This window comes from Balaenoptera borealis (genome assembly GCF_965194805.1).
Source record: "Balaenoptera borealis genome assembly, chromosome: 7".
NCBI classification, from domain to species: Eukaryota; Metazoa; Chordata; class Mammalia; order Artiodactyla; family Balaenopteridae; genus Balaenoptera; species Balaenoptera borealis.
In genome coordinates, this window is record NC_138864.1 from 72,809,939 (window position 1) to 72,834,054 (window position 24,116).

A 24,116-nucleotide genomic window follows, 5' to 3' on the forward strand; every position below is an offset into this window, starting at 1 on the left:
AATAAAGCACAGGTCAGTCCCTGCCAAAGAGCAGCATAGATTCACTTAACTGAAGCACTGACTTACTTTTTACCTAAAAGACTTCAGAATATTCTATGTTCATTACAAGTGGTAGATCGAGTATAACAAAGGTGGATTAATACCAACCATCCTCCTAGGAAACACTTGAGTAGAAAGTAACATAACTCTTACGCCTTTGACACAAAAAACATACACGGCAATTAGTTTATTCTTCCCATGGATAACGTAAATACTGCTATCTGATTTTAAGTGGCTTATTGTTGGCACTCTTTCTAAGGAAGTTTGAAAGTATTTCTGAATAAGTACTGATCCGATAAAATATTGATTGATGGAAACCATCAATCAATAATACTCCAATGTTGATAGACTACAATCTATTTACATCTGGTTTTCCACCTTTTGGTGACTTGTCTTGACTGGAGACCTAATCAGCATAAGAAAATTCCTAAATTTGTGTAGGGAGGAAAGATGCTCTGGGGCTTCCCTCCCAATTCTCAATACCCAATGTAAGACCAACTTCAGACATTGTTATCAAACAAGGATCTTAGCTGCAAGTGACAGAAAGCCAACTCAAACCCATATAACAAGGAAAAAAGGAATGCAATGGCTCATGTAGCTGAAAAAGCCGAGGTTGAACTGGGTTTAGGCATACTAAGATCCAGAAGTTCAAGGTATCAAGTGGACTCAGTCTCTCTTTCTCCTGAGTTCTACTTTCCTCTGTGTTAGCTTTGTTCATTGGCAGGCCCTCTCCATTTAATAATCCCTGGCATTTCCAGCTTCTCTTTCCCCCTGATTCCAATTAAACCCCAGAAAAGAAGTCTCATTGGGTATGCCTGAGTCACATTTCCATGCTTGCAGTCGCAAGGGGGTGTAAGAGTCGATGTGACCCATCTACAAGGACCAAGAATGAGAAAGGTGGTTCCCAAAAGGAAAATCAAAGTGCTGTTAGGAAAAAGGGGAGAAAGATGTTGGGCAAGTGAAACCTAAAAGTTGCTATCAAAAGTAGTCAGGACCCACTGGCTACATGTAGCAACCCCAAACTAACTTATACAGTGAAGATGAGAGATTCAATTCCCAAAAGAAGAGAGAAAGAAGACAGGGCAAATGGAACAGTAGATGTCCAGATTTGCAACATGGCACACTACAGGCATACCTTAGAAATATTGCAGTTTTGGTTCCAGACCACCACAATAAAGCAAACATTACAATAAAGTGAGTCACACGAAATTTTGGTTTCCCACTACATATAAAAGTTACATTTAAATGGATAAATGGAGTGTATAGCACACGGGACTATATTCAATATCCAGTGATAAACCATAGTGGAAAAGAATACAAAAACAATGTATATAAATAAACTGAATCACTTTGCTGTACAGCAGAAATTAACACAACATTGTAAATCAACTATACTTCAATAAAATAAAATTTTTTAAAAGCTATGTTTACACTATACTATAGTCTATTAAGTGTGCAATAGCATTATGTCTAAAAAAACCCAACCTACATACCTTAATTTTAAAAAAATACTTTATTGCTAAAAAGTGCTATCATCTGACAACTCAGCCTTGCCACAAATCTTCAATTTGTAAAAAATACGTCATCTGTGAAGCACAATAAAGTGAAGTACAATAAAACGAGGTTTGCCTGTATAAGGTTCTATTTCTATTATGGCCCCTATAAATATACCTTCCATATCTCTGAAAGTAGATATAGAAAATAAATAAATAGATAAGTAAACATCACTCTGATAACTATATTCTAATGAGGGAACTCTTACGGCTTCTCCAGGTCCTGTCTTTCTGTACACTACCTGCAAGTAGGTTTATCTTCCAATACAAACCTGTCTCGTAAAAAAAGTTTCATTAGAAGGTACAAGCATCAGTTCGATTCTAGTACCTATAAATGCACCTGTAATAGCCTGAAAGTAGACTTGGTATCTATGGAACATCCTATTTTCCTTTTTTCTTTGACTGCCAGAAAGGTGAAATAAATTCTGTATTATTTCAGTAATTCTTTGGTAAGTGAAACTGTACAGCTCTTTTCCCTCCACACATGACATCTGATTTTTTTATATGTATGTATGTTTTATATGTATAGACTTATTCAAATTACTTTTGGAAGTACAATGGGGCATATTTTAGAAAAAAGTAAATAAGATATTTATAAGTGTCAATCCAGAAAATCTTTCTCTGTACCCTACATCTGATTCCTCATAGTCATCCCCATTACAGCACAAGTTAGAAGACCTTTCAGGAGTTGGTCTATATCAAGGAAAATTAGAAATAAGTCCATGGTTCAGTAAAAGCTATTTTACTGCTAGAATATGTACGTCAAATTTTGATAGAAAACACTCTATGACCAGACTCTGCTAAACAAAACAGCCATTTTTTACCTAATAAGAACCTTAAATTTATAATGCTCTTCACAATTTGCAAAGTTACCTGGTGAGGTGGCCAGTGTCAGAGCTATTATCATTAGTATCTCTGGTTTTCACATGCAAAAACCAAGTGTAGAGCGGTCCAGTGATTCATCCCAGGCCTCAAACCTTGATTTTGAACCCATGGGTTGTCCAGCCCCAGAGCTCCTTCTATTACAAACAACATCCAGGTTTCCTCTAACAGGCTTCCAGGGGCTACTGCAGCTCTCTGGGAAGACTATAATCTTTGTCTCAGATTTATCAGCACCTTCATGAAGAGATTCTGGTAAATCATGACTTCTCAAGGCTAAATATCCTCTGCCAAGTAAACAACAGTGCTTGCTGCAACAGTAAAATCTTCAAAATGTTGGCTCTAAGACCACGAAATAGGGCTCTTTCAACTAAGCTCTCTTTACTATTCATTTAAATACAGAAGATAAACAAGCAGCTGGAGAATCACATTTCAACATGTAAAGTCTCCTAGAAAAGTGTTTTTGAAAGACTCTTCTCTTAAGATGCTCCTTGAACAAGAGCTTCCTGGTATTAGTTTCCTAGGGTTGCCATAACAAATTACCACAAACTGGGTGACTGCTATGGTCTGAATATTTGTGTTCCCCCAAAATTCACATGTGGAATCCTAATGCCCAATATGCCAGTACTAGGAGGTAGGGTCTTTGGGAGGTGCTTAGGTCATGAAGGTAGAGCCCTCATGAACGGGATTAGTGCACTTATAAAAAAGACCCCACAGAGCTCCCTTGTCCCCTTCTGCCACATAAGGACACAGTGAGAAGTCTGCAACCCAGAAGAGGGCACTTAACCAACCATGCTGGCACCCTGGTCTCTGACTTCCATTTTCCAAAACTGTGAGAAATAAATTTTTGTTGTTTACGAGCTATCCTGTGATATTTTGTTCTAGCAAACGAAATGGACTAAAACAGTGACTTGACACAATAGAAATGTATTCTCTCAGGGTTCTGGAGGCCAGAAGTCTGAAATCAAGGTGCTGGCAAGATTGGTTCCTTCTGGGGCCTTTGAGTAGGAATCTGTCCCATTCTACTCCCCTGGCTTCTGGTGACAACCAGCAATCCTTGGCATCCCTTGACCTGTAGATGTATCACTCCAATCTCTGCCCCCTTCTTCACATGGCCTTCCTCTCTCTGTATGTGTCTCTCTGTTCTTCTTATAAGGACACCAGTTATACTAGATTAAAGGCCCACCCTATACCAGTATGACTTCTTCTTAGCTAATTACAGTGACCACATTTCCAAATAAGTTTACATTCTGAGGTGCTGGTGGTTAGGACATCAACATAAATATATATATATTTTACATAATAAAGCATATTTATTATCATTATATTTATTAATAGGAGGAACTGTATTTTCTTTTTTTTTAAATAGATCTTTACTGGAGTATAATTACTTCACAATACTGTGTTAGTTTCTGTTGCACAACAAAGCGAATCAGCCATATGCATACACATGGCCTCATATCCCCTCCCTCTTGAGCCTCCCTCCCATCCTCCCTATCCCACCCCTCTAGGTCATCGCAAACCGCCGAGTCGATCTCCCTGTGCTATGCTGCTACTTCCCACCAACCATTTTACATTTGGTAGTGTTTATGTCGATGCTCCTCTCACTTCACCCCAGCTCCACCCTCCCACCCCACGTCCTCAAGTCCATTCTCTATGTCTACCTCTTTATTCCTGCCCTGCAACTAGGTTCATCAGTACCAATTTTTTTTTCTTTTAGATTCCATATATATGCGTTAGCATATGGTATTTGTTTTTCTCTTTCTGACATACTTCACTCTGTATGACAGACCCTAGATCCAACCACCTCACTACAAATAACTCAATTTCATTTCTTTTTATGGCTGAGTAATATTCCATTGTATATATGTGCCACATATTCTTTATCCATTCATCTGTCGATGGACATTTAGGTTGGTTCCAAGGACATCAACATATATTTTTGAGGGGACATAATTCAACTCATAACACTGGTCAAATAAGGTTGAGAATTAGTCCATACTATGTTACCTTCTTTGTAAATCTGTATTAGCATATTAAGAATTTTGAAGTAAAGGAATCTGTTTATGCTTCTTCTAACTCAGCATTTCCAAAGTACCCACACATCATTTTATTTACTTAACATCTATTAACATCCTGAGACTCAAGTGTTCTGAGAAGCACACCATGGGAAACGTTGATCAGACATCTCCATATGCCAGCGATACGGTCCCACTTCCTAGCTGTTAATGAGGATTTCCATGGCTGCTGTGCTCAGCTAATTGCTCAGTGATGACAATAAGGTTAAGGTTGCAGCAAAACTCTTTCATGATGCTGTCTTACCAGTGCCTGTGCTTCTCCCCATTGACTCACTTAGCAATGTGGTGGGGTAGTCCCCAGAGTGAAGTGGGTAAGAACTTATGCTTAGTGAGTGTTAAGCCCTCTTCACTGCTGGGGGAAAACTAAAAACTGTTAGAGCATATCCTGTGGCTCCTGGCTAAGAAGCATTACGAGACTTATTTTAATTAGAAAATTCATTGTGTGTGCATGTGTGTATGCTCATCAAGGGCCAGAATTACTCCTTACTCATATTTGTGTATTCTAATTGCCTACCACAGGGTCTGGAATTCATTAATGTATTCAATATTTATTTTTGAATGTCCACTCTAATTCATTCACAATGTATTTATTGAATACTAAGTGCTAGGGGTTCAGCAATGAATAAGCACAGAGCCCGTGCTCTCAAGAACCTTGTATTCAAGTGGAGTAAAACAAACAATAGACAAGACTAGCAATAAGTAAAATGTTTTCAATAGTGATAAATGCTATGAAAAAGAACACAAAACAAGGTGATTTAATAGGGAAGTAGGTGGTTTCAGGGGGGATGATACTTTAGATGGGGTTGCCAGGGAAGGCATCACTGAGGAAGTGACATTTGCACTGAGCCATGAGTGATGCAAGAGAGCCAGCTATGGAAGATTTAGGAGAACAGCATGTGCAGAGGCCCTGAAGGGGTGAGAGGTTGATATGTTCGGGTGGTAACAGAAAGAACAGTGTGGCTGAACCAGGCTGAGCAAAGGCAGAGCATCAGCTGAGGTCAGAGAAGTGCACAGGGTGTGCTCAATAAACGGCATTAGAGAACCAAGTTAGACCATGCTTTCTGAAAACAGTATCAAGGCAATGGTCTACAAAGGATATTTTTTCAGATGTTAGAATTCACTGATGTAAAAAAACTTATAAGTATACGAATGTTATTATTACCCTGATATCAAAACTTCAAAATCTCTAAACACTTGGAAACTAAGCAACACACTTCTAAGTATTCTAAAGGTCAAAGAGGAAGCCTCAAGGAAAATCAAAAGATAAGGTGAACCAAATGAAAATACATTATAGCAAAACATGTGGAAAAGAGCTAACTCAGTGCTGAGTAAAATCTGTAATACTAAACGCTTACATTAGAAAAGAGGAAAAGTCTCAAAGAAATAAACTAAGTGCACACCAAAAAAGAAGATCAAAGGAACTGAAAGCAAACAGAAAGAAAAGATAAGAGCAGAAATTGCTGGAATTGAAGATAGAAAAATTGAGAAAGTCAATAAAATAAAGAGCTGGTTCTTTGCAAAGATCAATAAAATGGACAAACTCTAGCAAGACTTAAAAGTGAAAAAAGATAAAACATACAAATTATCAATATCAGGAATGAAATAGTAGGTATCATCACAGATCCCACAGGCACCAAAGGGATAATAAGAAAATATTACAAAGAATTCTATACAAACGAATTTGACAGCTTACATGAAATGAAGCAAATGCTCAAAAAACACAAACTACTACAATTCACTCTATGAAACAGATCATCTGAATAGCCCTTTATCTATGAAGAAAATTGTACTCATAATTTAAAACCTCCCACCAAAAAAGAAATCCCCAGGCCCAGATTGTTTCACTGAAGAATTAACACCAATTCAAAACAATCTTCTCCAGAAAATAGAAGAGGAGGAAACACTTCCCAATTCATTCTATAGAGTTATTATCACCCCGATATCAAAACTTCACAGATAGTTCAAAAAAGAAAACTACAGATGAATATTCCTCATGAATATAGACTTAAATATCCTTAAAATATATTAACAAATAGAATTCAATGATATATAAAAAGAATTATACACCATGACCAAGCAGGATTTATGCCAGGGATGCAAGATTGGTTTGATATTTCAAAAAGCAATCGATGTAATCCACACATCAACAGGCTGAAGAAGAAATTATATGTGGATTATATCTCCCTCACTGGCCAGAGGTACAACTACATTACAAACCCAGACAGGCTCTCAGAACACTTCAACACAAAGGTGCTTTAGGGCTGGGTGCCTTTGTAAAACAGGGTGCCTAATTTGTTGAACTCCTAAGACATCATAAGTGGTCAAGTTATTGAGACATGTGCTATCTATTTACTCTATTCTAGGTTAAAATTACCAACTCATACAATGACTAAGTCTATTTTCCAATTTACAGACATAGAACCAGGGCAAATGGAAAACAGAAAAACCAACACTCAGTTAAGAGTTAATAAAAATACTACTATCTCATTAGCTGATAAGACTTGCTTTCAAAATGAATCCTAAAGCACCATTTTAATGAAATTGCCCATTGACAGTTGTAGAGCAAATATGGTGAGGCCTTCTGTCATCTCTTTGAACTGGTGCACTGCAGAGTATCAAGAGCCGCTTGCCCGAGGTGGGACTTTCCACACTCCCGTGCCCATGGAAAATACGGAGACTGCCAAAAACAAACAGAAAGCCTACACAGGCTTAATGTCAGAAGTGTTTTTATTATGTGACTCAGAAAAATATAACACATCTCAGAGACATCATAGTGGTTTACTCACTTCCTATAAAAATACATTATTTTTAGAGGATTCTAAGAAACTGAAGCAAAGGCAACTAAACTCATTGTTATCCGCCTGCAGGACTGCGGAACACACAGCATCTCATTAGTCTTCAGTTACATAGCCCAAGGGTGAGAGGTTGGGGTGACCAAGTGGTAACGAAGCACACTTGGGGAGTAGGCAACTTGCCCAAGGAAGGTGAAGTATCTAAATCCAACTCTAGGTGCTATTTATACATATATCGTTCACCACAACCCAGTTCGTGCATCATCAACTCCTTCCTTCCCTCCCTCCCTCAGGGATTCTTTCCAATATGGATTCCCCTTCCGCCAATGAAACTATGCTATAGAAGTGGACCTCAAACCTGAAGACATCTTCTATAAGGCTTATTCTGCTCAAGGCAGGGTCCTCTGTGGAATTCTGGCTTTGCGTCGCTGATGGTTTCATCATTCAGGAAGCAGGGGGAGGCACAGGGCCAGTGTGTGTGCACTGCACAACTGTAGGAGGCACTATTCCCGCTGCAGTCCATGCGACGTTGCCCCCTGCAGTTGTGTAGTACACAACACACAGCCCTGAAGGCAGCTTTTTAAACTTCAGTTTTCAAGTAAGGGAGAACTGATTAATAAAGGGAAGATGATGAGAGTGCTGGATGAATGGAACTACATTCCTAGGATTCATAGCAGCTTGGTCAAAAATGATCCTTATACCATACAAATAATTAATACATATTGTATTGCACTGGGCACTTTACTAAGAATTTTACATATTTTATCTTTAATCTTCCACTATGACATATTATTCTATTATTCCAATTTTACAGATGAGGAAACTGAGGCAAAAGGAGGTTAAGTAACTTGCCCAAGTTCACCTAGCATGTTAGACCCTGGAGCTGAGTAGCTTAACTATTATACCATCTCCCCCAAGAGAAAGCAAAATTCAAAAAATGGTCAGGAAAAGATATCACAATCCTGTGTCCAGCCTAAGAGGGAATTTAGCTCTAGAAGAACATTAAAAAAAAAGAGAGGGAGAAAAGAAATTCTGACTAGGGAGTTCAAAGCAATCATTCTGAGGAGGAGAAAGAGTTCTCTGAAGATGATAGTGTACCTGCCCACGGAATATTCTACTCATTTCACTGTAAAAAGTACAAAAGATGAAGAGAGAGGTAGGTGCATAACCAGAGTCAAATGCAAAAGAGTGACAAGTGACCTTCCAGGAGGTTAGAGCACAGTGTGACCTGAGATATCAGGAGCCTCAGGACAACTCCCAGTGTGTTTACATATGTGTTCCAGGCCCGAAGGAGAAGGAAAACACATGGCTGCTTGAGGTATACGAAGTAATATTAATTAGGTTTAAATTAAAAAGGGGAATGTTCATTATAATTAGAAAAGAACAAACACTATTAAGATAAATGGAAGTCAGAGATACATAATACTCCAATAAGTAAACAAACACCTAGAAACTTTACGTTAGTTCAAGTCTTCCTCCTGTGGTTACAAAGGAACTAGAAGTGAGATCTAGCAGAAATTTCTGCACAATTCTATAAATGGACACAAAGTGTCTGAAGTCTGGAATTAGGTGAATAACATTCTAATATTGAGAGGGATTAAGCTTCCCACACAACCAGCTGGTGAGCTTACCATGGAATACTGGCAGATTTCAAGAATAAAATATTAAAAATTAGTTTGTGAGCACGTATAAAAGGTCATCATCAAAAGCCAGCATAGAATCAAGCGAGGACAAGAATACTAAAATATTTCCGCTTATCGTTTTGACAGTGTTGTTACTATTTTATTCCCAGCAAAGAATTTCACAAAATTTCATATTACCTTTGTGGTCAAACTAGAAAAACCTGGGGAAAATGATAAACGGTAGTACACTCATAGTTCTAATATACCTGTTCAAAGAGTTCTGATTACCGGAGTTACCTTGTGCTGGGCCTGAAAGCTCTGTCCTTGGTTTTGTCCCACTTACATTTTTATCCACTTGACCGAGGACCTACAAGAAATACCACCTTATTGTCTGGGCAGCAAATTGGGGCATACTTCATATTCTGAATGGCAGAATCTAGAACCAAAAAATCCTAGACAGGCTACAATAAGGCCAAAAGTAATAAAATAACATATATACAACAATTGCATAAGATCTTGAATCGACATTTAAAATAATCCACTGCACAAATGTTGAAGAGGATAGATTTTAACAGCACTGAATCAGTGTAAGAGCTTTAGGTGACTACAAGCTCAAAATGAGTTAGCATCCTGCATACGATCTGATTATCATCATTAATGCTGCTGCAGGTAGCATTAATAGAAGGGAGATAGAAACTTTCCTATATTCTCTCTGATCAGAAAGCAGAACACAGGACAATGAATGTAGGCCCCATGGAGTACAGTTTCAGATCCAGGGACATCTCAGATGAGAGGCTGTGAGGAAGCAAGTTTCCTGATGCTGGAAATTCTCAGAAAGTAGCTAGGACTGATCTGGTAAGTATGCTGTAAAGGATATCCTGCCTTGTGAATACTCAGAGGTTATGGATATCCATAACTTTCCTAGTGGAAGGTTGCACTGGGTAACCGTGAAGCTTCCTACTAGCTTCAAAACTGTTAGATGTTACTCTGGAAGCTTCTCAGCACCTCATCTTGTTACCCCCTGGGGCTATGTATAATATTACGTATCCCTGTTGCCAGGCCCATATGCTGACTTCCATACAGACCCACCGGATCCTGGGAAAACAGGATGCTCCTGGACTTTGGGTTCACATAAGATTCCTGACGTTCCCTGCCTACTTGTCACTCCCCTACCTCCATGTAGATCTATGGTGGACTCCCCAAATTATGGTGAAGAGATCATTGTTTGTCTTTTATTTTTCAGGCTCAATTGTTATTTGTTTTCACTAAAATATTTTTTACCCCCCAACTCTACCTTGCCAGATGGACAATTTTAGTGTGATGCTGTCATTGCTAAATCTTCCTATTTCAAATGCTACAATTATGTCTTTTATACATTGTCCTGAAGCTCAGGGAACAGCAGCTCATAGCATCAACTGGTCAATACCTGCTCATCCCAACCCCTGCACAAAGTCTTCTATGCCACCATCATTTTTATTAAACTGTGATCGCTTCCCAAAGTTCCTCTTCATGTTCTCCTGAAGATGAAAGAGCAAAACAAGGGTCAAAGGAAAAAGAGAAGTTTGATTTGTAACAAAAACAAAACAACCCCCCCCCAAAAACCCCACAAACAAACAAATAAACCCAAAAGCTGTTTTGGCCTAAAATTAAAAATAAAAACTATCAAGATGCCTTAAACCGTAAGAGCCCAGTACCTTTTACCATGGTTAAATACCAGCCAAACAACACTGCAAATTGCCAGTATGTTGAAAACTCCTCTGATACGTTCAAAGTGGTCAATCGAATTTCACTTATGAAAATCATCTTGGCTTTTCTCTATAAGATGCTTAGGAAAGCATTTAAACCCCCTTCCAACAAGTGAGCTTTTTAAAGATGAAGACAAAGTACTTACTGAGAAAAGAATATCAGGTACTGCCAAATCTCAGCCCCTCAGCGCGCGCTAATTACAATCTCATTTAGAATTTTATTATTGATACACACTTAAATCTCAGGGACAAAACTGCAGTTAGTTTGCTTGCAACAAGCCTTGTCTCAAAGATTAATGACTCAGAAGAGGTAACTGATGGGCCTCAGCTGAAATAAATTTTAAAATAACTATTCCATTATCTGAAGAAGCAGACACCAGGCGGTACATTTGTTTAGTCAATGAAGTTGAGAGCTCCAGGAGAGGTATGTGAACATACAAGCCTGGAGAGGAAAATATCAGGTCCTCGTATTTATAAATTTACAAATTATAAAGCAACCTATTAAAAGAATTGAGAGCACTCTTCTGACACTCTTAAGATATTAATAAATGGCAGGGTTGTATCTCCATTAATGCCTCTGTTGGTTTTCTGGGTATTTCCCTTTTCTTTGCCTCTCACTAGCATGCAAGTGCCATTTTTCCTCCTTCAACCCTCAAAGAAGCTGAATTACTAAAACCTAGTTGACACAGTGCAAACAAAAACATGTCCACTTGCAGAACCACTCGTTCCCCAAAACGTGGTGAGACTGAGGCTAGAGAAAGAGGCTGACCTTCTCAGTGGGGTGACTGATGAAAAAGGAAGGTATGGAGAAGAGCAAAGCGGAGAAAAAGGAAGGCAATTCTGCCAAATGGACAGGAGACCAGAGAAGGGACACAGTGCTGAGCTGCCCTGAGTGTGAACATTCCTATTACCTGTGGGCCACCTGCCACTCCAAAGCCCCAGACTTAAGCCCCTGAATAGAGACTGGGAAGACTGGGTATCTTGTTATGAAGAGGAGGCAAAAAAGAAAACCTTCCGCACACCTGAGGTGGAACTGAGCATAACATTTAGGATTTCCTTAGAAGCTGATATGGCAGCAGAAACACTAGCGCTGCCAGATGTATCATACCTGACTTTCTTGATTTACGAGTCAGAAGAGGGTCCCTTGGGTGGTTTACCAACAGAATGCATGAAGGAAAAGACTCTTGAGCATTTGCCTGTCATAATGGCATAAACACTGATTCTCACCTCCCCAAGTCAAGACACATCACTCACCTGCAGCAGGCTCTGCTATTAAATCTGGAAGCACTAAAAATGGAAGGAGCCCCAGTGAGGACCAGCATGCATTCTGCAGTGTGCCAGCCAACCGTTCAGGAAGGAGGCAAAAGTACAGCCAAGGAACTGACCAAGGGAGGCAATTCAGGCTTCTGAAGAAACGTGATGAGGTCCATCAGTGGCCAATACGTAGATCAGAACGCTACTAGAAGCTGTGATGGGAAAAGCACTGGGTTCAAGTGCTGCTTCCCTGCCTTGCAACGTGACTTTGGGAAGACAGCTTCAGCCTCCTGGGCCCCGAACACCATCTCCACAAAACAAAGTTAATATAATAACCACCATTTATTGAACCCTTAACTAAATGCTAGGCACTGTTCTAAGAACTTAATTTCACATTTTCTTTTATCCTTACAATAGTTCTATGAAGTAGGTACTATTATTATCCCATCTTAGATAAACAGAAATTTAAAATTATTGACACAGAAGAGTACCTAGAGACTAGGCAGGAATGAAAGAATATGAACTCAACAGAAGCACAGTCACCAACACACATCCAGCTCATGCCAAGCTTCCCTTATCAAATCATCAACTGGCCTCTCTCCGTCTGATTCAATGAATTGCTGAGAGAATCAAAGACAAAATCTCTGTAAAATACGATACATTATATTAGTTATTCCTGCAGTTCCACTTGTCTCACTGCTTGTGACTTATGCACCAATTAAAACTCTCCTGGGAGAATCTTTCTGATTCTACTCAAGTCAGAGTGAAGGACACACACACGCTTGGTGGCCTGTTCAAACACTAGTCACTCATAAAGGCTCACATGGGGAAGGCAATGCTCTAAGATTTATTCTGTAGAAAAGTATCGATTCTTATCCTAAAGTGGGGAAAAAAGAAAAAAGAAAAAAAAGGCCCTCTCAGCAGTCTGTCTGTAATAGCTATACTACAGTCCTTTCTGTGAGGAGAAAGTTCCAAGTGAACAACTGCTCTGGATCACTTCATCCCTGTGTATGTGCGTGTTTGAAGGCAGTGGCTCTCAAACTTTAGCATGCATCAGAGTCTGTCAAACTACCAACTGCAGGGTCCCACCCCCAGAGTTTCTGATTCCGAAGGCCTCTGGTGGAGCCTGAGAATTTGCTTGTCTAGTAGGTTCTCAGGTGATGCTGAGGCTGCTGGTCTGGAAACCAGACTCTGAGAACCACTGGTCCAGGGCGCAGTCTATTAAAACAAGTCAATCTTCATCTCAGGCTGCCTGCAGGTGTGCAAAAAACATTAAGGAATAGAAGTATTTGCTTCTTTTTAAACTGCTATTGTTTCAGCTTCCAATGCCAGTGGGCACCTCTCTTCAACAATCAGTGAGTAATTAATCCTTTCCTCAGTACTGAGAAGTCAATAAACAAACAACAATTATGTGTCTGATCCAGGACAAGGACCTCTGGAGTGTAAAGAAGTTAACTCATGACAGTCCTGCCCCAAAGAAACTGCCCAGCTGTTCAGGACAGTTTAGGAGGGAATTCTAGTTTGACGGGCCCAAGCCCTTGCATCTCATCCATTTGACCACTCCATCCATCGTGTAGTTTTGAGCAAAGTAAGATCCTGTGCTAAGTGCTGTCAAGGTGCACAAGGAAACACACAGATGGATGTTCTGGGTTTTCCCTCCTGTATACAGACTCCCTCCTCCCTTTGGCTGATGGGCCAAGGAGGTGATTCATTCATTTGAATGCAGAGATTAAAAGTATAATTCGAGTGCCTGCAGGTACGGCCTGACCTGAACTGTCCACGTCTCAAAATGCCTGTCCCTTGTTATTGAATAACATCTGCTGCTTTATTCATTTGTGTCTCCTGCTTGGATGCTTAAGACATCTAAGTTTGTCGCATCTCCTTAGTTTTCTCTGTGTCTCCCGCTTTCCCCCTCCCTTCTGTGCACCAACCACACTGGCTTTTCTGATTCTCAGGCACACTCTTCCCTTAGCCTCCTCACCTAACTCCTACTCATCCTCGCCTCCATGTGAACATCTCTTCCTCAGTGGAGTCTTTCCTGATGCCTACTCCAGAATTTTCTTTTGGCTTACATCTATTTATCCTGCTAGACTTAAGCTCCCTGAGAGCAGGTGTTATCTGTCCAATCCACTAGAGCCCTGCCAGTACCTGACACCAGACAGACACTGGTATGACCCTGGAGCTCACTCAACTGCTTGGGGGATGTGCTGGCTAGGGAAGGGGTGGCACTGGAACTCATCTTTCCAAAGAAAATGGCTCTCTCCTCCCAGACAAAGGAACAACACCCGCAGGCCCCGGGTCACTAGGTGGCGAGTTGCTGTATTTGCTATAAAAAAGCCTCCCCCAGTACAGTCTCTGTACTCTCCTAGCCCTGTCTCACCTCTCATAAGAACAATGGCAAGTGGGTAGGGGACAAAAGCTTCTCTTTTTTTTCTGTCCAAAGCTTGTAAGTTTCCCCAAGAAAGCCTATTCCTTAACCCATCATGTGTGATGTAAAAACTGTCCTGAGCCCAGTTGCAAGGCAGATGGCAACTCTGGAAAAAAATGATGCAGGTATACTTAGCAACATTCACCAAAGGATATGCCGATCAAAAAAAGTATCATCAGAACTAACGAACTACTCTTTCCTCCATCATTTTGGACGAGTTAAGAATTCTCATGTATAAAGCCTGACACAGCTTTGTCCTTGGGAGAGTTATGCAGCTTAAACTTTTTGATGGCCTTTAAAAATCTGCAGATGATAAGAATTGTGCAAATATTCTTCATAACAATAAAAAAAATCTGTAAAAAGCTGCACTGGTTTTAACATTTACAAAGAATACACCAGAGTATTAATAATTCTCTTGTCATTAATCATTGTCCAGAGTTAAATATCATTTTGTTAACCACTAAGTCTGTATTAAAATTACTCCAAAGAGTAAATATAAAATAGAAATATTTCTCGCCTGGACCACTTCTTTTTGCTCTAAGCACAACTTTTATTTCACCTTCAGCCACAATTTTTCATTTGAAAAGATAACTATGCTTTCAAAGTGAATTGAATTACAAGCCTTTTTTTATGACTACATTTCAGTGAATGGGTAAAGAAAAAGCTATTTAATCTAACTTAAAGTTTCACTTTAGCACTCAGCTAAACAGAAGATTTCAAAGGAAATTCTGCTTAAAGATATGATAAAATACCATACGATCCTGGCTTCAAGAGAAATTCGATTTCATTTTGTAAGTGGAGCAAATGAGCTTATTAGTCAAAGTGAACTTATAAGATCTCTATAGGTTTCATAAACTGAAGCAAACTAGTTCACTTGAATTGCTATGCATCTCCCTAGTATTAATGCGAAACAATGTATTTGTAGAAATCATCATTCTTTCTCAGGGGATAATTTACCAGGCTCTCATATCAACTTAAAATCTTGAATTCTACAGGACACATTCATACAAAATGTCAAAGTTCAGGAACACTTAGACACTAAAAGAAATGTTTTATAATAGTAAAGTTTTTAGAACATGTATAATTCCATTTATATTCTCAAGCTTTTCAATTCTATTTATCTTAAAATTAGTTTCATAAACTGTTATGATTGTAATAAAATTAGTTTCATAAACTGTTATGATTATAATTCAATATCATTACATAATATATTTGAGAAGTGTCTGGTAACTCTCTTGTTATTAGGTAATTTAATGATTCAAATATCCTGTTATTATTTTGATGTTATTTGCACTTATTAAGTTACCTTTTAATGAAAACACAAACAAAACACCTTTTCCAAAAAGTATCACAAAGATTTTTATTTTGAAGATGGGGAAAGCAAAGTATGGTTAAGCTAAAAGGTCTCTCTAACTGCATGGCTGAGTCTCTAACAAGATAAGTAATTCTCTGTATCAATTGTTATCGCCCAGGAAAATACCTTACCAGGCAGAAAACTGCTGTTCATACTATCCAGAGTGAACTAAAGTAGAAATTAAAGAAAGCCAACTATGAAATCTATGTGAAAAATAAGAAATAAGAAGCTCCTGATCAACTGAGAAATGAGATTGATTAGCTCTTTATGTGCCCAGCTGAATATGGCATTGAAACGCAACGACCAAGCTTATCTCATGTTTGTTTTCTTCAAGTGGCTGCAAACAGATAATGGCTACCAGCAGGATCTACCTTACAAGTACACAGTCTAGTTCCACAAGTAGATCACAATGGCACCAAATTCATACCTTTTCACAAGAAGGAAGATTTACTGTCAATATTAAATTGGCAGCAAATGAACAGGGAAGCGAGAGACTGAAAACAAAAAACTCATCACACAGATGCAAACTAACACCTCTCACACAGACATATTCTCAAAAAGTGTTTCACGTTATCTTGTGTGGGTTATGGGTACCTGCAGAGACCGATGGACACTGAGTGGCAATCGTCTCCTTGTCACCTCTGTGCTTGATCACATGTCACACTTTGCCCTTCACTTCAGCACCTCAGCTCTCGAAGACTCACAGTACACAAGGCCAGTTTCTCATGAGATGTTTCAGGATTGTGAGCTATTGATGTTACAGGTCATGCCAGTAATCCTGGACCAACACACAAGCTTCTCTCCAGTCAGAAAGAACATGCAAAAAATTCCTTATCAGACAGTTGGCAGGAGCGCAAGGGAAATTGATTTTTATGTCATATTTGTTGGTAGAATATCCCTGGCTTCAAAGCAAAGTTTAGAGTAACAGTACACAGTTACTAAAGACTAATTGAGTTCCGAAGTTTATCACTGGCTAAACTCACATTGTATCTGTGATACAAAGCAGATATTTAAGAATGGTGAACATATGACCCTGTACTTATGCTTGACTGACTAACTGGCAATTCTTTCCCTGAGTCAGCTAAGCCTGGTTTTGCTGTTCTAAGAGAAAAAGTTAAATTCAAAGAGAGTAAAGCTTACAGGGAAAAATATCCCATTATTTAAAAGGGGAGGGAGGGAGGAAGGGAGGAAGGAAGGAAGGGAGGAAGGGAGGAAGGAAGGAAGGAAGGGAGGAAGGAAGGAAATCCTACCATCACCATTCTGCATGCTACTCAGGCACTGAAGAGGTTTACCCAATGAAATTACTTTTCACCACTGGTTTCAGGATACAAGACCATTAAAATTAGAACACACTAAAAAACTCCCATTATAGTTTCATGAAATCTGCCTGCTGTGGAAAAATATCAAAATGCAGTCTCACATAGGCTGATCATGTTAGAGTATAATATTTATTAAATTTCATCATTTATGATCACTCTCACAACCAAATTAACCCTAACACAAACTTTCACATTTAGAAACACAGACAGCAAACTGATTTTTCAACTATTTTGCTTACATGTACTTTTCAACTGTCATGCAGTGCTCATATTTAGGAGATACTATACATTAACCCTCTCATATTATGCTTATTAAGAACCAAATTCAGAGGGTAGAAAAATGCCAACATAAATTCATTCTCCAAAACTGCCCACGAATGTATTGCCACTGTTCTTTCTAATCATATATTTATAGTACATTCTTCAGTAAAACGTATAACTGTAGTCACATAACAATAGTTATGATGAGGCAATATCATTTCAAGAAAGAAATACAACAAATGAAACTAAAAATTGAAGAGAAGCAATCGGGGCATATAAAAATCATTTGAGAACACCACACAAACTCCAATGCTTTCCACTTTCCAGTTGGAAAGAACATGCACAACGTTTTCTTAAGACAGTTGTCAGGAGTGCATGAAAAATTGGCTTTCATGTCATGTATGTTGAGAGAAGATCAATGCCATTGAGGAAAAAGGACTGTGTTCATTATCTTTTGGGTCTGTCTATATCATCTATAGCTGAGAGAAGTTTTTGTCTTGCTTTCTTATTGATATGGGATCCCAGGCAAACATTTACCAGATTGGTCAGCTGCTTCGATGAATACTCCTGCTCGAAAAAAGAAGATTCAAATTTAGTACACTAAAACACATGTATGTGATCAATGCACAAAACAGGCAGACAGATACTCAGGTCTCAGTGGATAGTTACTGAGCACTGAGCACTACTCAGTGTAAAGCAGTGGAAACTGTAGTCAAGACATGGAAGACACACTGTTTACAGAGCTGTAATAGTGGGGAATAAGGATATCTATAGTACACACTTGAAACAGGAAGCACTAGAATCTTTTTAACATGGCACATAACATACCAATTAAGATCACACACTATGCTTCTTTCTATGACAGTCTTTGTTATTAGGTTATCAAAATACACTGACATTTCAAAATTTTAAAATGCCACTAAGTAAGCAGTTTCTAGCACTGTACCTTTTGCAAACATTTTAGGTAAAAGAAAAAAATCTCCAACCACAGAACAACTCTTCTGAGATATAACAGATGAATCAGGTAATAAAGGACAAAAACTTACTGGTGTTTAAACCCTCGTATTATAATTGGTAGCTAGAAAGTAAAACTAAGACTACAGTTGACCCCTGAACAATGCAGGGATTAGGGGTGCTGACCCTCCATGCAGTGGAAAACCTGCACATAATTGTAGTTAGCCCTCCTCATCCAAGGTTCCTCTATATTCGAGGATTCAACCAACTGAGGATCATGTAGTACTATAGTATTTACTATTGAAAAGATTTGCATAGAAGTGAACCTGTACAGTTCAAATCCATGTTGTTCAAGGGTCAACTATATAAGTATTTTTTTGCTGTACAAATCAATTTAGTTCCTGAATTTCAGATAAGTTGTTAGGATGAGCATGAATAGGAGCTCATCAGAAAGTTTTACATCTTCATTTGGTTCTGGAGGATGAACAGTAAGAGTTCAGCTCGGGAAAGTTGTGTACTATCATCTAATAAGAAAAGAACATGCCTTCACTGGAGGTAACTAACCAATAAAGACAGTGCAATTTCAAAACATGAGAAAGAGTTCATCTTAAAAATTCAGCAAACTGCTCAGTTTGTGTATCTGATCTCTGAGAGCACCTGTAAACACCTCATAAATTCTCTCAAGTAATCACTCAACATTTAGAAAGTACCACCCAAGCACTGCACTAGACATTGTGGAAAGTTCTCGGAAAAACAGGACAATCCGGGCTGCTGGGAAAATTTCACTGTGTTACAAATATCAGTTAGTTAAAGCTTTTCCAAAATACAATTACTAAAAATCTTAGTCCACTATATTAAAAGAAGAAACCCTAAAATGGGCATCGTTCTTACATCACGTAATGGACCTCTACGAGCTGTGCTTTTTCTCTTCAGCTACTTGTCCTTTTACCCCAAACCCCTTCCTCAGTACCAACCCCAAAGTGTTTACAGCTTACTTTATTAAATGGATTCTAGCAACATCAGCAGTTCGTCTGCATCTGGTTTAGCATTTTGGTTCTCAAAAGACAGAGGTCAATGGGACAAAAAGTGGTGACATTTTTCTCAATTCTGGTGTATTGATTAAATCACTGAAAATAACATGTACATTTCTACTTTGCTCTCAAAGATCTGAAACTGCCCTACAGTGGGCACATTTACACAAAGTTCAGGCTAATGGTCCAGACTAAAACTCATTTCATTTTTCTAGAGTGTTGAAACTAGAAAGGATGAGCCTGATAAAGTAAATATAAATAACTCCTTACTTCCTTACCCAGTCAAATGAAATAAAAATTTACTTAGCTTTTCCCACGATGTTTACAGTATTAATAAATGTGAACACTAGAGTTACTGATGGAATAAGATTTGGTGATAATTTTAACACTTCTCATATTTTCATTAAATCTGTCTTCACATACTGCCTATCTAGACAAATGATATATAATAACAATCATACCGAAAAGCTCCCTGTATTGAGCATTCTCCGGTGATACATGTTGAGTTGAACCGTGTCAAAAAAATTCAGCATCCAAAATAACACTTGCTATAAGTAGTATTTTTCTCTACTTACCTATATATTCACACAAAAGAAAAATAATCTCATCTATACTTAAGGTAAAATCTAATGTAGGATGAGGTTAAATTTAGCTATTTAAATATTAATATACCAATCACCACTACTACATGTCAGTGTGTTCAGGCCATCACCCATTCATTGTTCAGGGCTACAAGAAGGTTTAAGTTATATAACAGACTTTAGCTTGTGAATCATTTCAATGTTGCTATATTCAATTTGTCCTGATGTTAACCAACTTCAGCCTTCTCCGACAACACAGCTGCAGGATAAACACAGCTAAAGTTCAGACTCTGGCTGCTTTTCCAGATAATTACTGCTACAGTTCACAAAGTCACAAAAGGATTTGATTAGGCAAAGGGCATTGCATAAACAGTGCGAATATGGTAAAGAACTGGCATAATTAGTTCATGCTAAAAAAGCAAATGTTTCTATTTCACCCATATGATTTTGAATTATATAATATACTAGACAAGAACAGCACAACGGATAAGGAATAAAAACTTAATTAACTGTTTCCCAGCTCTCACCCTATGCTCTTTGATCCAGCGTTCCATGTCATTCTCAGTTAGATAGTAGGCTTTAATATAGGTTTCCACGAATTCTTTATCTGGAATCGGTCTAATATCTGTTAGTTTTTCAAGTTTCATTAAAAACTGTTGAAAATCCAATTGCATCAAGGCACGACCCTCATTACTACACTTCTTGACGTTGGCATATCTAAGACACACAAGAATAAAAAAACATAAATGATGGGATGGTTAGAAAAAGAAACCTTTAGGTACTTAAACTTTTCTCTAATCCACATTTGGTGAGATTCTATGAGAAAAAAGAGCACATGAGCCTTGAGTCACAAGGACTGGGTTGTGTTCCAGCCCTGTCACTAAGCAGTCATTTTACCTATCTGGGCCTCAGTTTCCTCATTTGCAAAGCAAAAAGATCAAATAACTTCTAAGGTTTCTTCCTGCTCTACAGACCATAGTTCTGTCTACTCAATTAACATAATCATCTGTAAGAATGTTAAACTGGTATTTAACTGGTATTCCAGTTAATCTTAGTTTTATAAATCTTCCAAGATTTATAAAACTAAGCTATGAATATTCCCAAGTAATCTTAGCTTCATAAAACTGTTCAATATTTTAACTACTCAATGCAAAGAAAACAAATGAAATAACTCTCCCGTAAACACTCAGCAAACCTAAGAAACATGTAAACATATAAGCATAGAAAGTACATACATATTTTTCATTAAAAAAACACTTTATAGACTTATTCTGAGACCCCACACTACTAAAAAACTGTGTTCCAAGGTGGACTAGTAATAAGAATAAATATGTTAACCCTAACAGTACATTTTATTATTCATAAGTCAGTGTCTCATTCCTTCAATCATACAAAATGTGGAGAATTCAACACTAGGAAATGAGGTACTTCCCCTAAGGAAATCTGCAAGAAAACTCATTTATATTATTTAAAGTGACCAAGCTTTTTTTTTTAAAATAAGAAGTGTTTTATACACAAATATAACATTTGTGATTCACTTTTCTACTATTAAATAAATTTGTTAACAGTCAATCCAGTCATGATTGTTGATGGAGAGCCATTTGGGGATTTACAGCACTGCTGGTTTCAACCCTAACCCTAACCCTAACCCTAAACCTAACCCCTAACCCTAACAGATTGGATGGTGTATTATACAAAATGCCAAGGCTGTTGTCAGCTTCTCACCGTCACTTCCACTTTCAAACACATTCTTTTTTATAACAAATAAGAACCGACGAGAAATCAGATAAATGATAGTGTGAAAATTCAACTGATGTGCAATTCTAGATCACTGTGAATGGTCTTTGAAATAGCAGTTTGCTTCCCAGGGATATTTTAAATGTATTACTGATTCTTATTTGTATTCTAGATGTTACAGGCAGAGTAAGCATGGTCTCTGAGTAAGTGGGAAAATTACTTTTGATCTGTAAACTCAACATATGAAAGATTAATATGGTTTACAATGATATAATAATATTAACAGTGATATAGTGGTTATGAGGACTGATTTTGCCATTAGAAAATGAGGAGTTCATAAGCCTTCTCTGCATTTAAAAACTGTGTGAACTTGGACAAGTTACTTAACCTCTTTAGCCTTGAGTTTCTGAGGCTAGGCTATCTCTCTGTGGACAAAACAGAGAGAATAATACTACCAAAGAGAGTTTATGTTGGGATTTGGTGATAGAACCCTGTGAAGGGCTTGGTTCAATAAATGACAAATAGCACTCAATGAATGCTATGTATAATCAACATTGTAATAATTGTATTAGGTAATAATAATTATTACTAGTTTAATTTTCAGATAACCATTAGATGCTGCTTTCCTCACTCCTCTACTAGCTGAGTCTAAGTCACCAGCAAGGAAAAAAAGTGACACAGTGGCGTTTAAGGTCTCCTTTCTAATTGCATTCCAAAGTCAAACCTGAATTACTATGAGACTGTCTGCTATTTATCACTATTTATCACTATCTCTACCTATTCTCTGCATCCATTAGTGATAACATATAATGTTATTCATATATTATGATTTATCACTGAAGAATCAGATAATGCTTTCATGAAAAACTTACCCTTCCACAATTGTTCTATTAGCCAGACGTATACAATGTTCCCAAAGTATATTAGACACAGCCAAGGGTATCCGAACTCTCTTAGAAACTTCATTTAACCTCGTGTTAAACTGCTCAAATTCCTAAGAAGACAAAAATCGTGGCCATACGTGAATATCATTATAATGTTACATTGCTTTCCCATCTTAGAGGCAAAAAAGATTTTAAAACGCTCAGAATGAAATCAAGTAAAACAAAGAGAGATAATGCCAAAGATAATTTGGACTTAGTGTGAAGTGTTTTTTTAAGTATATCAAATTGAATAAATCATGTTGTAATACAGAGTACACTACATTTCATCTCAAAGGAAATAAGTGTCATTAACTGATTAAACAATGTTCAAGTGTTTCTACATCTCAAATTTTTCTATGACTGTCAGTATGGATTAAAAAGGCTTAATAACTAATATGTCTTTAAAAATATCTTTAAGAAACCCAGATTTTAAAAAAGCGTTTTAATGAGCTTTCACCTCAGAGTGAACTATTTGTAATTTGTAGTTGTACTCCTTAAAGAGCAATCTGATAAATTATTCTCTTTCCTAAACATTCTTTTAAAGTAAATAAATTATTACATACTGAATGATTCAAAAGTCATGTAATAGTTGTAAATTTTTAGCACCAAAAAAACTCCATAATATACATTATCTCATTACCTATAGAAAAACTGAACATTTTTATTACTTATTAGTACCTTTTGTGATACCACTCCACTAAAAATAAAATATATGTAACTAATTTCGACAATTCCAACAGCTACATGAAAGCAGCAGATGGTTCACCCTTCAGTAAATTTGTTTCTGATTTCTTTCGACTATTATCATCTAAATATGTTCATTTACAAAAGTAAATGCTGTTTATTGTTCTCAACAATACAGTTCAAATAAATTTAACAAGCCTTAAAATGATATATTTTTCTTTAGTTTCCTCAATAGAGAAACTACACAATGTGTACCAAGTCAAGACTGACACGTGTTCAAATAACACACAGGTGGAAAAAACTCTGATCATCACCAATCAAGCTACCACACGATCGTTGTGTTATCCCTGGCTGCTTCCTAAATCACAATTTTTTAATGATTTTTGACAGTTAACTGCTTTTAATCATTTATGAGAAAGAAGTAGGTCTTCAGTCCACTAAGCTTACTTTTGAAAATCAAAGTAAATAAGTAATTGCTCTTCCTCTTTTTCATTTCAAGAATCTAGCAAAACAATATTTGCTACTGTATTTATGCTTCACTACAGTAAACTCTGCTTTAGATTTCAAGAGTCATAATTCAATACTTTTCATTAATATTTTAAAGATAAATTTATATGCTTACTATATGAAATGCCATTCTACTCATTGCTAAATCCAATGTTCAAGAATGCTTATTGTTAAATGAATAATAAAACTATTTCATTTTACTTATGATTCTTTTGGGACAGATTCTTTTACAGACTGCTTTTACCTAAAGATTTGGACTTGGAAAAGTAACAGAACAAAAGTTATCATAAAAGTTTCTTTTCTTTTTTTTAATAAATTTATTTATTTTTGGCTGCGTTGGGTCTTCTTTGCTGCACGCAGGCTTTCTCTAGTTGT

General features: G+C 37.5%; 1 protein-coding gene across 2 annotated transcripts in view; it reads right to left on the reverse strand.

Annotated features, from left to right (window-relative positions):
* Nucleotides 1-17,165: 17,165 nt before the first annotated feature.
* The window catches only part of VPS50 (VPS50 subunit of EARP/GARPII complex), a 128,873-nt gene continuing 121,922 nt past the window's right edge, over nucleotides 17,166-24,116 (reverse strand). For both annotated transcript variants that reach the window (XM_082398262.1, XM_082398261.1), the window contains 3 exons: nucleotides 22,500-22,621; nucleotides 20,418-20,607; nucleotides 17,166-17,891 (listed from right to left, as the gene is read on the reverse strand). In XM_082398262.1, coding sequence (XP_082254388.1) covers nucleotides 17,772-17,891; nucleotides 20,418-20,607; nucleotides 22,500-22,621 — 432 coding nt within the window. In that variant the 3' untranslated portion in view covers nucleotides 17,166-17,771. The remainder of the gene's footprint in view (nucleotides 17,892-20,417; nucleotides 20,608-22,499; nucleotides 22,622-24,116) is intronic.